The sequence below is a fragment of the Aotus nancymaae genome, unplaced genomic scaffold (genome assembly GCF_030222135.1).
Source record: "Aotus nancymaae isolate 86718 unplaced genomic scaffold, 86718_ANA_hifiasm-v0.15.2.pri h1tg000019l, whole genome shotgun sequence".
In the NCBI taxonomy this organism is placed as follows: domain Eukaryota; kingdom Metazoa; phylum Chordata; class Mammalia; order Primates; family Aotidae; genus Aotus; species Aotus nancymaae.
This window is the reverse complement of record NW_026988431.1, coordinates 16734905-16749110: the sequence shown is the minus strand read 5'-3', so window position 1 is coordinate 16749110 and position 14206 is coordinate 16734905. Positions and strand designations below refer to the sequence as shown.

Genomic DNA, 14206 nt, shown 5'->3' with positions numbered 1-14206 from the left:
AGGATAATTTTCTATTAGATAAAATCACTGCAATCAAATGTTGATGGGATCAATTTTCCCACTAAATTCTGCTTAATCGTGGGCTAGCATATTTGTATAGTGCTGTATGGTTTTCAAAGCATTGCCTTAAATACTCTGATTTTGAAACCAGTGTGTGAGAAAGGCAAACAGTTGTGATCATTCCTACTAGCTATGGTTAAATGACCTACCCAAAGTCACAGAACTAATAAGAGGTGGACATACAACCGGGGAAACGGTGTTCATTCCACTTCATTCACCCATGCATTCATTCATGTACTCATTCATCCATTTATCAACTAATGGAGACTACGGATCCAAAGATGAACAAGACCTAGCCTCTGCCCTCAAGTAGTCCATGGTTTAGTAAAGAAGCAGAAGGAAAAATCGCACACTGACTAGGCACAGTGGCTCACGCCTGTAATCCCAGCACTTTGGGAGGCCGAGGTGGGTGGATCACGAGGTCAGGAGTTTGAGACCAGCCTGGCCAACATAGTGAAACCCCATGTCTACTAAAAAAATACTTTAAAAGTTAGCTGGGCATGGGGGTGGGTGCCTGAAATCCCAGCTACTCAGGAGGCTGAGACAGGAGAATCACTTGAACCTGGGAGGCGGAGGTTGCAGTGAGCCGAGATCGCGCCACTGCACTCCAGCCCAGGCAACACTGCGAGACTCTGTCTCAAAGAAAAGAAAAGAAAATCCCACACGAAGTAAAACATGAGCATGAAAAGTGTAGCAAAGGGATGTATGCAAGGCTTTCAGATAAGGTCAATTCTGAAATCTGGGTTTCAATAGAGAAAGAAATGGCTAGGGAGTGAGGGGTAAGGGGAAAGATACACGTAGGTCATCTAATTTTGTTCAAATACAAAAGTGTATGTGAGTCCTGGCAGAAGCTGAGAGTATGAGGTCAGCAGCAGCCAACTCTTGGCCTTTAATGCCTTACCCTGTGGGCCAAGTTAAGGACAGCCAAGGTGCTTAGGTCCAGAAGTATGCTAATCTCCAAAAAGCTTTGTGGGCTGAGCTCACCTCCTATGTAATAAAGCACACTGGTGGCAAGTATCATCTCTTTTAATACTGAGATGTCTTGAAGCAAGAATGACTCAAGCCCCAGGTTTGAATGAGTAAATTGTTTGCTGTAGCCTATGTATGTATACACACATTTTCATACACCCACATGGATACAGTTTATATCCATAATACTACACATAATATATGTATCCTCATAGATTATACAAAACCTACACAGAACTCTAGAAACCTCACATGCAGAGAAATCTGAATAATGTGTATATCTAGACTGACGCCTTGGGACATGCTCAGATGGACATGGGTTACTGAGAGAGGTTACCTGTGCAGGACAACTATCTGTCCTAGGTGATTTCAAATAGTCATTTGCCTAAAGAATAGGCATTGAACGGGGCCTGGACAAGATGAATTCCAAAGGTAGCTTAAAGCTCCATGGTTTCATATATCACAAGCTTACTTGCATGTAGTTTCCCCATTCTCAATAAATAAAATTCCCTGGTGCTGGTGAAATTATTCCTTTCTGCTGTTCTTTTGTACTCAGGCAGAAAATGTGTTATTGATTTCCGATTCAGCCACAAAAAGTGTGACTTAGAGAAAAGAGCACTGAATGAGGAGTCAGGAAATCTAGATTCTTTCCCCAAACCACACTCCTTGCTGTCCCCTCCCCTTGTTACTGTGTGACCTTGAACAACTTACTTCACGTCTCTGGGCTTCAGTTTCCCAAGTGTTCAATGAAAGGAGTGACTGAATGTTTTACAACTCTATTTCCAGCTCTAAATCCATGAAACCATCCCATCCCATCCCATTCCTCAAGATTTAGTTTATCTCTGTGAGCTCTAAAATTCAGGGCTAAAACTGGATTCAAATTACCTATTTTCTAACCAAAGAAGATCCTGCTTCACTCACTTTTAAGCCATGCAAATCTTGCATAATTGAAATGATCACTGCTGCCATTGGTTGCTCTGATTTAAATTATGCATTGTTGCTATTTGGGGAAAATTTAGACTGGGTCCAGTCTGGGATCACTGGCTGAGAACAATAAGCCCCCAAAGTGAGAAGGATAAAGGCCTCTCCAGACAGGATCTACTTTTAATGCACTGAGCCCAGGGTTTACAAAAAGAGCATTGACTGTGTACATTAAAGAACCACTGAAACAGCAAGGGACTGGTAAGTCTGCAGCAAATTCTCCTAGAAGCCACTGACCTTGGCTGCATTTCAGGGGTCAGGCATTCCCCAGGAGGGGCTCAGCAGGCAGGCTTTACCAAGGGCTTAGGAACCAATGAGACATCTCATCTAGATGAGCCCCCCTCTCCAAATGTGGGAAGGTAGAGATGATCTGCCCTCTGATTTGTGGAGATTACCTATGTGGCCTTTGGACCCACTCCAGCAGGCACACCTCACCCACAAGACTGGTCAAAGACCCTGGCCCTCCAAAACATAACTGTCTCCACATCTGCATCTAAGTCTTGTAGCCAGCAGTTCCTGGTCCCCCAAGCTAGCTGTTGCCCTCTCTGTTTCCACACCTCCCAGCAGGCAGAAAAACAGAGGCAGCCCAGGCCACAAAGAACAATTTCAGTGAATCGTGAAAAGATATCTTTTCAAAATACAGATAATAAGAACGCACATCCCAAGTGTGAACCGCACTCGTCCACCCGGTGGGCCCTCACGGGTTGCTTGCCGTACCTGCAGGCTCCGTCTTTGGTATTTCAGAAAACCTTCCCCAGGAAAAAGCCCACAAGGGACAAGCCCCGACCCAACTTAAAATCGCATCAGACTGCTTTCCAAGAGAGGAGCAAGGTCGAGATTCCGGCCCAGGGAAATCACCGCAAGCCCTGTGCATTGTTCAGACCCCGTCCCCCTTTGCCACTGCCCCCCCCACCCCACCACCGACTCGCAGCACCGCACCCCCAGTCTGGGCCATCCATCCACCTGATTAACCCGCCCGCAGCAACTCCCAGCGCAGAAAGTAGGGCAAATGAACACACACAGTCGGTAAAGCAGAAGCCACAGACCTGGCCAAAGCACCCACCCTGTTACCAACCCCACCCCGCTGCGCAAGGGGCAGCCGGTTCTTGATGTGGCATTTCCACTCCAGGGAAATAGACAGCTTCCTGTAATAATGCATGAATGAGCTTTGGCTGCCCAACTATTAGAACAGCCCATTGCAAACGGCAGCTGTTTCTTCTCAACTCATTACCTGCCTTGCTGAAACCTCGCCTCTTGGCCCCACAGATTACGACGAAGAGAGAAAGGGTTATTAAAAGAGAGGCGAAAGAAAGGTTTAATTAAGGAGACCAAAGAGAAAGTACCACTTTGATCACAAATGTAGCTCTTTAAAATATTGGTGCAGAAAGAGGTAATGTCAGAAGTACTAGGAATCCAGGTAAATGGCCCCAAGATTCAGCATCAATCTAACAATGTATTCCTCAGGAGGGCGTGTGAACTTCCATGCTTCATCCATCCTGGTGTCGCCCTGTGGAGAGCCACCATCAATTCCTTCTCACCCACCCTCCATACATCAAGTCTATGCACTCGCTATTTTTTAAATTTTATTTTTGATTCGGGAGAGGAAGAAGCCGGCCTTAAATTGGTGTCCAATCCTTCTCAGACACCCGCTGCTGCCACCATCCCCACCCCTCACCCGCTTCCCGGCAGGCAGTATCTAATTAAAATGGCAAGAAAGCTCTGCCCGCTTCCCCGAAGGAGTGTGTTGGGATCGAGAGTTGGGGGTGGGGAAGCGTCGAGGCAGCACTGGGATTCCTGGTATTCTGATCTCAAAACAACAGCAAAATGGATTCTATATCAGTGATGTCTTAGTCAATACAATGAAACGGCGTCTGAGGTAATTCACGTGAAGGTAAACGCAAACCAGCGGGGCTGGGGGGAGGGAGGTGCTCTACAAAGGACTGGCCACAGACACGGGGAAACCACACACACAGACACACACACACACACGCACACACACTCCAGGGAGTTCCGGTCTGATTGAGGAAAAGCAGAAAACACATCCCTTTCACCTGCGTAAGTTCAGCCATAAAACTGAAACGTTACAGCCACAAAGTCAGAAAGCACAGGCAGGGCTGAGTTAAAGCCATAAATAAAGGTGAGTGGCAGACTGGCATTTCAGGGAGCGCTGAGAGGGCGCCGGGCGCGGGAGGCAGAAAAGGGGGAGGGGGAGGCAGTTGCCATCTACAAGACCAGCATAGCAATAACTGCCCCTCGGAGCGGAAGGTTCGGCTCCGCGGGGACAGCCAGCCTCGCAGTGTCATCTTGCAGGTAGCTGGAAAACGTGAGGGGCCAGTGCCTTTCTTCACGCTGGCATTCTTTTTGCAGAAGGGACAGTCGGGTCTCGCGCCTTGGCACCAGACAACTGCCCGGGGCGTGTACACACACACATACACACACACACCTTTCATTTTAATGCTCTTACACCGGTCTACGATGAAACTGGCATAAGCTCCACGAGCCCTCGGGGGCGCCTCGGCCATGGCCAAAGGAAGACGGTACCGCACAGCCCCTGCCGTAGGGGCTCAGCCGGGAGCACCTCACAGCCCCGAATCAAAACGCGAATCCAGGTTCCCTCCCCGTCGCATTCTCCCGCTGCCGCCCACCAGCCGGGGCCCCGGCCCCAGCCCCCAGTGCACGCACCGAGCCCATTCACCCTGACCCAAACCCCTGGAAAGAAACCAGAAAACATGTCCTACTCACCCTCAGAGCCGAGAGATCTATTTCATCCAGGCTTCGAGCCGGGGAGTCGCTCGCCATGTCTACTTCTTCGCTGGAGAAATGGACCAAAACCACCCCGAAGCTGCTCCCTTGGAAATTCCACCTTGGTCTATTTCACTCGCGTCCTCATGCGGGTGTCGCGCCAGAGGCCCCGGGCCCAGCCTCCCCCGCCCACCCCGGCCCCACAGCGCCGGATCTCGGTCCTCAGCGCGTCGGTCCGCCGGGTCCGGGAGCCCAGCCTGCGCGGATCTCCAAGCCCGGAGCGGCGGTGCGTGTGGGCTGAGCGCCCCGATCTGCTAAGGGCGCTGGGGCTGCGTGGGTGTATTTAAATGGGACATGCTTCTTTGCTTGTGCGTGGATGGCGGCTGCATTGGCTGTTATAATGAGACACATCAACTCCTCCACTCCGCGGGGGGAGGGTGGGGGTGGAGAACCACACAGAACTGTCTATCACCGCTTCCTGGGAGGAGTGAAGGGGTGGGGGGAGGCGGAGGAGGCGTGGTCTAGGACTGGGGAGCGGCAGGCCGCGCTTCCTGACCCGGTCCCTCTGCACCAGCGTGGAGGGGGGAGGGGCGCGCACCCTTTCCGCCCAGGCTTTTGAGGGCTCCGCGGGCCGAAGGCGAAGGGCTGTTCTGAACCTTGACTTGCTTATCACGGGGACCCAAGCTCTATTTTTGTGCGGCCAATTCGTGCACTGCAGCAAAATGGCCCTTCAATGGCATCCTGGGGTTTCTCCTCGAGGTTCAAATGCACTTGCGCTGAAAAAGCCGGAGGGGAAAAAAGCAACACGTTCCCTCCCCCATTAATTATTTGTGGGGCCGGAGTTACGCGGGCTGGTGCAAACGGTGCATATAAGGACTTGTGTGCAAGGAAGGGGATCCGCCTCCAGGCGCAGAGAGAGTCGGGGAGAAGCGCACACGCACAGTGCACCCAGCTGGGCGATTCGGCAATTTGCAGCTGCTGCAGGGTCCGGTCCACCCGCGGTCCCCGGAATGCCGACGGCTGGTCCCGGGCGCCGGTCACTCGCCGACTCGGGGTTGGGAAGATTTGCCAGATGCGGGAACGATGGGAGATCTGGGCGCTCTCTTGGCATCGCCACACCCAGGACCTGCTCGTGTCGCAATTCCCCACGGAAACAACCGAGTTGAAACGAGAAGCTTGTTCTCTGGGTGCAGTAGCTAGAAGGCTTCAGGTAACTCCAAAGCCAACACTGGGTGAGGCAACATCCACCGCCTCAGCACTCAGCGTTTCTTTCAGGCTGGTTTGCGTGGCAGACCTAACCAGATTGACAGAGAAAGTTTGGCTGGCGGATAAGAAGTAACGCGGAAGATGTGTACGTGAGAGCGATTTCACTTCACCCACTTTCTCCTGTAAAGGTTGGATGTTTTACAGTGGTATATATGACCTTGCTTCTGTAATCAAGAGTGGGAAGTCACTTCCCCCAATCCCCGCGCAGCCCTTCTTCTCCCGCCTTAGCCACGCAAAATACATAGAAAGAAAACACTGAAACTGAACTTTTCCCCAAATACAGCAGTAGCTTTGAAAGCATTCTTTGCTCCTCTGTTAACAGCAGAATGTACTTCTGACCAGTGCACTGATGGTTTCTTAATCATGCAGTGTGAATATCAGCTTCAAAATAAGGCTTATGAATGAATGAATGAAAGCCAATGCAGTTAGTTCATCATGACTGCAGACATTAGAGAATTTTGAAACAGCATCTGGTGTACATTGTACTGTTTTTGTTACTGATACTGTACATATTCATAAGCATTGCGGATCAGGCACCATGATTCGTGAAAAGTGTTGCAGCATCTCAATGGCCTCAACAGTTTGGGAGCTTTTGCCTTTGAATGTTGTATGTCAAACGTTTGAACGTGTTATGCTAAAAACACTACTTGACTTCTCATTTTTTAGTAAAATCATCTGGCTTGACATAGTATGCAGTAAGCCACCATGTCAAAATGAAGTAAAAACAAAGAAAAAAAAGAAGAAAGAAAGAAAAGATCAATTTCCCGTCCTCATTCTTATTTTTCTCTTCTGTGTCTCTGTTCTTTTACCATTCATCTAGACAATAGGTTAATGTATTGTCTCAAGATTGAAAGAAGATAATTTCAGATCAAATATTAAGATCTATAAACAACTATTTTTTAAAACTACAAATATAAGGAAATATGAGTTAAATTTTTTTCCATGGAAAGCCTTCATTTTATGCCCGTGATTATACTTGAAACATCACAAACAGATCAACTTTTGACATTATTGAGCTGTTTGGACCATGAGGGTGCCATGGTAATGGCATTAAATTCTACCCTTAGATTTCATTTTAGATGAGAAAGTTATATATGCAGTATGACGACAGGTGCTAAATGGAGGAGGGCTTCCTAAGGAGCCTGAGAGGTTGATGAGACAGCCAGGGGAAGGCAGGGGTGCAGGCTGCAGGAAATACCGTAAAAGGAGAGATTGCAGTGTCAAAGGGACCTCCAACTGGTAAAGGAAGGTGAGAAGGAGGAACTTGAACTTTCTCCTTTCGGTCAAGTGTGTATCAAATTCAGCTATTCCAGCATAAATTTCCTAATTTTTGGCTGTGTCTCTGTATTACCTTTACTATTACTACTTCACATTTTTTTCTTCCATTTAATATAAAAAGAAAACATAAATCACTACCGCAAATGGAAAGCCAACAACACTTATTTGAAAAAAAAGAGGGGAGGAAACCATTAAAATAAATATAATAGAAAATAAAGAAATATTATTAAATTCTAGCTAGCTCTCATTGCCTGCTCCGGGCTTCTAGTCTAAGGCCTACTCTATTTTTTTTCTTGGTGTAATCTGAAGGATTAAGAGAACTGATATCATTTATGTGCAGTTTGAAAACCTGCCAAATAATACAATATACTGTTTACATCTGTGTAAATATGTAATAAACTATACAAAGCATGGATACAGGCAGTAAGGATACAGATTAACTTCATGATAATGAGAAAAGAGGAAAAGAAAAGGAGACTCCAACAATGATACCTAATTTTTTTGCCAAAGATTTCTGCCAGCCGTGGTGGCTCACATCTGTAATCCCAACACTTGGGAGGCCAGGGTGGGAGGATGGTTTGAGTCCAGAAGTTCCAGGCCAGCCTGGGCAACATGGCAGGACCCCTATTTCTACAAAAAATACTAAAATTAGGTAAGCCTAGTGGCACACGCCTCTAATCCCAGCTTCTAGGGTGGCTGAGGTGGAAGGATTGCTTGAGTCTGGGAGGTTGAGGCTGCAGTGAGCCAAGATAAGCCACTGTACTCTGCTGATACCTTGATCTTGAACTTTCCAGCCTCAGAACTGTGATCAACTCTGCTCCTGTTGTTTATAAATTACCTAGTCTAAGATATTTAAGTAATTTAAATAACATGGAGAATAAATCCAAAAGGTCCTATTCATCTGATAAGGGATCTAGAGAATGGATGGAAGGAAATACTCAAAAAATGATTGAAAATATTCCAGTATCTTTAAGTACAAAGCTCTCATTTAGCTCAGAGCCAAATACGTAGGTAAAAAATAACACACTTAAACATCTCATAGTGGAATTTCAGAGCACGAAGGATAAAAAGAAAATCTTAACTAAATTACCTTCTCATCAGCAACAATGGATGCTAATAGACAATGGAACAGTATTCTAAGGGAGTCATTGTGGTGGTGTTTTGTCTTGTTTTGTTTTTGAGACAGGGTCTTGCTTTGTCACCCAGGCTGGAGTGCAGGAGTGCAATCATGGCTGGCTCATTGCAGGAGCTCAGTGAGTTCAAGCTATCCTCCCACTTTAACCACCTCAACCCCACCACCACCCCAGCACAATAGCGGGGACTACAAGTGCTGGCTGCCATGCCTGGCTATTTTTTTTTCTTTTTTTTTTTGCAGAGATGGAGTCTCACTGTTTCCTAGGGTGGTCTCAAACTCCTGGGCTCCCACCTTGGCTTCCCAAAATGTTGGAATTACTGGTGCAAGCCACCACACCCAACCTCTAAGGGAACTGTTTTTAACCAAGACTATCAAACTAAATTAGCACCTCAGAGAGGGTATAAAATAATGACAGATATTTTCAGACATGTAAGAATTCAGATTGCTGCCCATCCTTGAAATTGCTGTTAGAGAATGTCTTCCACCAAAGAGTAAACTGGATCCAAAAAGAAAGTGTGTGATACAAAAGACAATGACAAACAAACATAGCAAACCCTGTTTGTTGCCTGCTCAAAGCCATTCTCTTTCTTCCTTACTAGTAAAACGCTGATTTTGATAATTTACCCTCCTCTGTGTGTATAAAAAATATGGGTTCTCTCCAGCCCGAGAAGGAGAGTAAATGTTAAATTGTCTAAATTCATCATAGTAATTCTATTCTCCCACCTAATGATTGGTTTAGACGTAGGCATATCATTCAACACTGACTAATGAGAAGTGCAGAGAAGCCTGGTGGGGTTATAGAAATGGTTTTCCTCTTAGAAAGTTGAAAAAAGAAAAGGAAGTAAGGAATAGGGAAGGAAGATCGGAAGAAATGAAGGAAGAAGGAAGGAAGAGAAGACAAAATGAGAAATGGAAGGAGAAGCTTCCGTCTCATGGTATCGATGCTGAAGACGATTTCCAATGAGCCTCATTTTCTGGTATTCACACCCTTGTGTGGATTCCTCCAACACAGAATACAGAGGACTTCCAAAGCTGGGTAATAAAAGGCATTTCAGCTTTTACCTTGCTTGCTCTCTTGGTTCACTTGCTCTAAGGCAGGATTTCTCAACATTAGCACTATTGACATTTCAGGCCTGATAATTCATGTGGTGAAGAGCTGTCTTGTGCAGTATAAGATGTTTAGCAGTAACTCTAGTTCCAACCCACAAGATATCAATAGCAACTTTCCAGTTGTGACAACCAAACATGTCTTCAGATATTGCTAAATGCCCCCTGGCGAGAAAAATCACCCAGTATAAGAACCAGTGCTCTATGGGAAGCCAGCCATCTTGTCCTGCAGATATTCATGCAGCCTGCCTGCCATGTTGGTGAGCCACTTTAAAGTAGATCTCCAGCCCCAATCAAGCCTTCAGATGACTGCAGTCCCAGCTGATTCTAACTGCAACCTCATGGGAGATCCTAAGCTAGAACCACCCAACCAATCTGCTCCCAAATCCCTAACCCATAGAAACCATATTATTAAAATAATAAACTTGATTGTTGTTTTAATTCACCTGATTTGTTATGCAGCAAGAGATAGCTTACACATTACTTTCAGACAAGGTTATGTGAGGATATGATAGCTGGAACTATAGAAACCATCTTCCTAACAGGATGGGATGAGCTTCAGAAAAAAGTAAATAGATGAAAAGAACCTGGATCCTGCATTACATCATTGAACCACTACATTAACTAACCCAGGAACAACCTGTCTTTGTATTTCTTTTTATGCAACATAAGTTTTCTCATGATTTAAGTCACCTTTAGTTGAGTGTGCTGTTTTTTGCAGCCAAACACTTTCCGTTATAGAAAATTTTAAATTTTTAATTGTTTTCATCATTGCTAGTTAATACAAATAACAATAGTCTCTAACTAAATGATGTTGTCACAAGGATAAAAGGAAAGGGGAGCAGAAGAAGCATGCTAAGTTTTTTATTTTATTTGGAGATGTATATAGATAGTATTTCTAAACACAGAAAAATACATCAATTATGCATAACAAATATAAGGTCACCATATAAATACAAATTGGATGTTTAAGGTACAAACTACTTGAATGGAAAAAAAAATGGGACAAGAGGAACTATGAATTCAATAAAATGAAGACAAGAAAAAATGTCAACCAGAATGAGTAGCGTGAAGGACATGTTTTTAGAGTGGTGGGGCCCAGCCAGCATCCATTCTGCTTTTGTATACGGTGGTTGGCAGAATAATGGCCCCTGAACAATGTCCACGTTCCAGTCTCTGGAACTGGTAATTACGTTACCTTACAAGGCAAAAGGGACTGTGCAGATGTGATTAAGTTAAGGAGTTTGAGATGAGGAGATTTTCCTGGATTATCAAGGTAAACCCAAAGTAATCACAAAGTTCCTTAAAAGTACAAGAGGGAGTCAGGAAAGGACTGAGTTAGAGGAAGATGTAATATGGAAAAGGCACTGAGAAGTGTAACACTGCTGGCTTTGGAAATGAAGGAAGGAGCACACACATCAGGAATATGGGCAGCCACTAGAAGCTGAACCAGGCAAGGAAGCACATTATCCCCTGGAGCCTCCAGAAAGGAATGCAGCCCTGCTAACATCTTTTTCTTTCCTTCCTTCTTTCCTTCTTTTTCTTTCTTTCTTTCTTTCTTTCTTTCTCTCTCTCTTTCTTTCCTTCTTTCTTTTTCTTCCTTCCTCCCTTTCTTTCTTCTTTTCTTTTTTTTTAAGACAGAGTCTTGCTCTGTTGCCAAGGTTAGAGTGAAGTGGCAGGATCCTGGCTCACTGCAATCTCCACCTCCTGGGTTCAAGCAATTCTCCTGCCTCAGCCTCCTGAGTAGCTTGGGATTACTGGCATGTGCCACCACACTTGGTTAATTTTTGTATTTTTAGTAGAGTTGGGGTTTCACCATATTGGCCAGGCTGGTTTGAACTCCTGGCCTCAGGTGATTTTCTCATCCTGGCCTCCCAAAATGCTGGGATTTCAGGCATGAGCCACTGCAGCAGGGCCCAGCCATTTTTTTTTTTTTTTTTTGACCACACAGTCTTGCTCTGTCTCCCAGGCTGGAGTGCAGTGGTGAGATCATGGCTCACTGCAGCCTTGATCTCCTGCACTTATTAAGGTATCCTCCCACCTCAGCCACCAGAGTAGCTGGAACTACAAGTGCACGCCACCACACTTGGCTAATTTTTAAAAATTTTTTGGCAGAGATGAAGTCTCACTATGTTGCCCATGCTGGCCTCAAACTCCTAAGCTCAAGGAATCCTCCCACCTCAGCCTCCCAAAGTGTTAGGCTTACAGACATCAGCCACCGTGCCTGACCCCTGATAACATCTTGATTTTAGCCCAGAAAGACTCATTTTGGACTTATGACCTGCAGACTGTAAGGTAATAGATCTGTGTTATGTAAATAAAGCCACTAATTTTGAGGTGATTTATCACAGCAGTGATTTTTAAAAAACGAATACAAGCTTCTTGTATCCATTTTTCTTTCTAAATCATTGTCTCTTTTCCCTTGGTTACAGATTATTGTGGCTGTCACTCAGGTTTTCTGCTCATTGGTAGACAAAAGGTAAGGAGGTGCTTCAAACTGGAACAGCGAAAGGAACCTTCACCGAAACCTGGAACATCAGAAGAATGGCAAGACTGAAAATGATTAGTGTTAATTCATTCCAGTTGTGGTAGCTACCCATAAGGTATGACTAGAGACCATTCCTCCTTCCTAGTCCGAGAAATAGGAAGCCCTGTTTCCTGGTATCTTGCTCATTTCCATATCTTGGTTGTCTGTGCTAGTTATTTATTGCTTTATAACAAACAAACCACCTCTGAACTCAGTGACTTAAAACAGTAACAGTTATTTCTGTAGCTCGAAAATGTGTAATTTGGGCAGGATTTCTTGGGGAAGGCTCATTTGCTCCACAGAGCATGAGGTAGGGCTGGAGGACCCACTTCCAAAATGGCTTGTTCACATGCCCAGCAAGTGTGGTGTTAGATTGTCGGGAGTGCTCAGCCAGGGGCGATGGCTGGGAGCTTCTCTTCCTCTCCAGGTGGGTCTCTCCATGGTCTGTTGGAGCTTCTTCATGGCATGGTGTCTGAGTTACAAGAACAAGCATCGCATGAGAACCAGGTAGGAGCTGTATTTTCTTTTCTGACCTAGCCTCAGAAGTCATGAGGCTTCATTTCCACTATTGTCATAAGTCTGCCCAGACTCAAGAGGAGGATTCAGAGATGCCACCTTTCAATGAGAGGATTATCTAAGTCACATTGAAGAAGAGCACGTTGGACGGAAGACACTATTGCAATATTTCTGGAAACTAAAGCCTACCCCATTCTTCAAGCATTACCATCAATTCTCTGTCCTCAGCATTCTCCCCTTTTGCTTATGTTAACCAGAGTTGGTTTCTGCTTTTGCTTGTAACCGAAGAATAATGTAGCTGGCATAAGCACAAAAGTATCAGAATAAGTATAAATATTTAAATTTCCTTATTAAAAGACAGAAGCTCTGAATTTGTAGAAACAAAGCAAAACAACCCTAATAAATTAAGAATGTACATGCTTTTAAAATGTCCCACAGAAAATGAACAACATTGGACCAGGCCAAAAAGTACGCTTTTTATAATTTCCCAAAAGCAACAATCATACATACCATATTATTAGTAGGTTTCAACATTCCTGTAACAGATCCATCTAAATCTGTAATTCTCAATGATTGAAACGTTTTCACTAGAATTACTTTTGTTTCTCATTATACTTAAACTTACTCCCAGAGGCCAACACAAGAATTCATCATCATTTTAAACAGCTCTCCTTTAGAAAATAAAGTTCCAATTTTCTTTTGTCGAATGACTCCATCCTTCCAGCTCTCCGGAAGCCTTCACTGACATTACTGCTGTTTTTCACTGACATTACTGCTGCCTCACAAAGACTCCATTTCTGTCTATTGGTAAGCATTCTGTATTATTTTCCAATTGGTCTTCCCTCTTACTCGTCTTCTTCCTGGTTTTGTGCTGGACCTCAGAGTGCCTGAAGGAGCTGAATTTCCATGTATTGTCTTCCATATAATGTGATCTGAGGTGAAGAACATGGTCCCTGGAGTTGAACTGCTTGAAGTCAAATCCCAAAACAGAAAAAGAAAAAAACAATACAGTAGTTTTATTATTTTTATTTTTTGTTTCTCCCTGATAGTTTTCTTTAAAAACCTAATGCTTTTGGAATAATAATGGCAAGTGATTATATCTCTTTTGTATTAAGTAGGCTTGGAGCAATTTTCTTAATTATCCAGCACGATTTAAGCCCAAAGGCAAACACAACACTTTCCCTAAAATACCACTATTACGCTTTCCCTAAGTGCAGAAAACTACTTTTACTAAAAATTTGGCAAGCACTTTCCAAACAGCATTTTCTGTTTTCATTCCTTGAGAATTCCCTAACAAGTATGCATAGAAATTTTCATATACAGCTGTAATCCTTCAATATTTATTGTAAAAGTTTAATTGTTTATCATTTTTTGGAATTTGCTTAATCTGCTTAAATCCTAAAGCGGTTTTCAATGTAGTTGTATTATGGTCAAGTAATTGAGTTTTCAGCTTGCTTTTCTTTCAATATTTTTAGGCTCTAACCTAGTATCCTGCAACAGTACGCACATGCCTAGTCAATGACGAAACATACTGTAACTGAAATGATGAAAGGGCATTTATTCTGATTACCAAGGCCTGTCCACACCATGTCAAAAGCCTGGGATACTTTGCTTCCTGCTGGCTA

General features: G+C 44.5%; 2 protein-coding genes across 6 annotated transcripts in view; one reads left to right on the top strand and one right to left on the bottom strand.

Annotated features, from left to right (window-relative positions):
* TNIK (TRAF2 and NCK interacting kinase) overlaps positions 1–5173 on the bottom strand; it is a 413784-nt gene extending 408611 nt beyond the window's left edge. For 3 of the 5 annotated variants that reach the window (XM_064378644.1, XM_064378645.1, XM_064378647.1), the window contains exon 1: positions 4753–5172. In XM_064378644.1, coding sequence (XP_064234714.1) covers positions 4753–4809 — 57 coding nt within the window. In that variant the 5' untranslated portion in view covers positions 4810–5172. Of the gene's footprint in view, positions 1–4752 lie in introns of all 5 variants that reach the window. The other 2 variants (XM_064378648.1, XM_064378646.1) reach the window with 1 other exon arrangement.
* LOC135275910 (uncharacterized) lies at positions 4899–13609 on the top strand. The gene is made up of 4 exons (XM_064378927.1): positions 4899–5038; positions 5437–5962; positions 11971–12141; positions 12603–13609. The coding sequence occupies exons 1-3, from the start codon at positions 4899–4901 to the stop codon at positions 12019–12021; spliced, it is 717 nt and encodes a 238-aa protein (XP_064234997.1). The 3' UTR covers positions 12022–12141; positions 12603–13609.
* The last annotated feature ends 597 nt before the right edge of the window (positions 13610–14206 follow it).

Excerpts from the sequence above, each read along its gene's own strand:
- LOC135275910 (XM_064378927.1), top strand. The coding sequence starts at position 4,899 with ATGCGGGTGTCGCGCCAGAGGCCCCGGGCCCAGCCTCCCCCGCCCACC. Across the intron at positions 5,039-5,436 it reads TCTCCAAGCCCGGAGCGGCG|CTCTATTTTTGTGCGGCCAA; the intron begins GTGCGTGTGGGC and ends CGGGGACCCAAG. Across the intron at positions 5,963-11,970 it reads CAGTAGCTAGAAGGCTTCAG|ATTATTGTGGCTGTCACTCA; the intron begins GTAACTCCAAAG and ends CCTTGGTTACAG.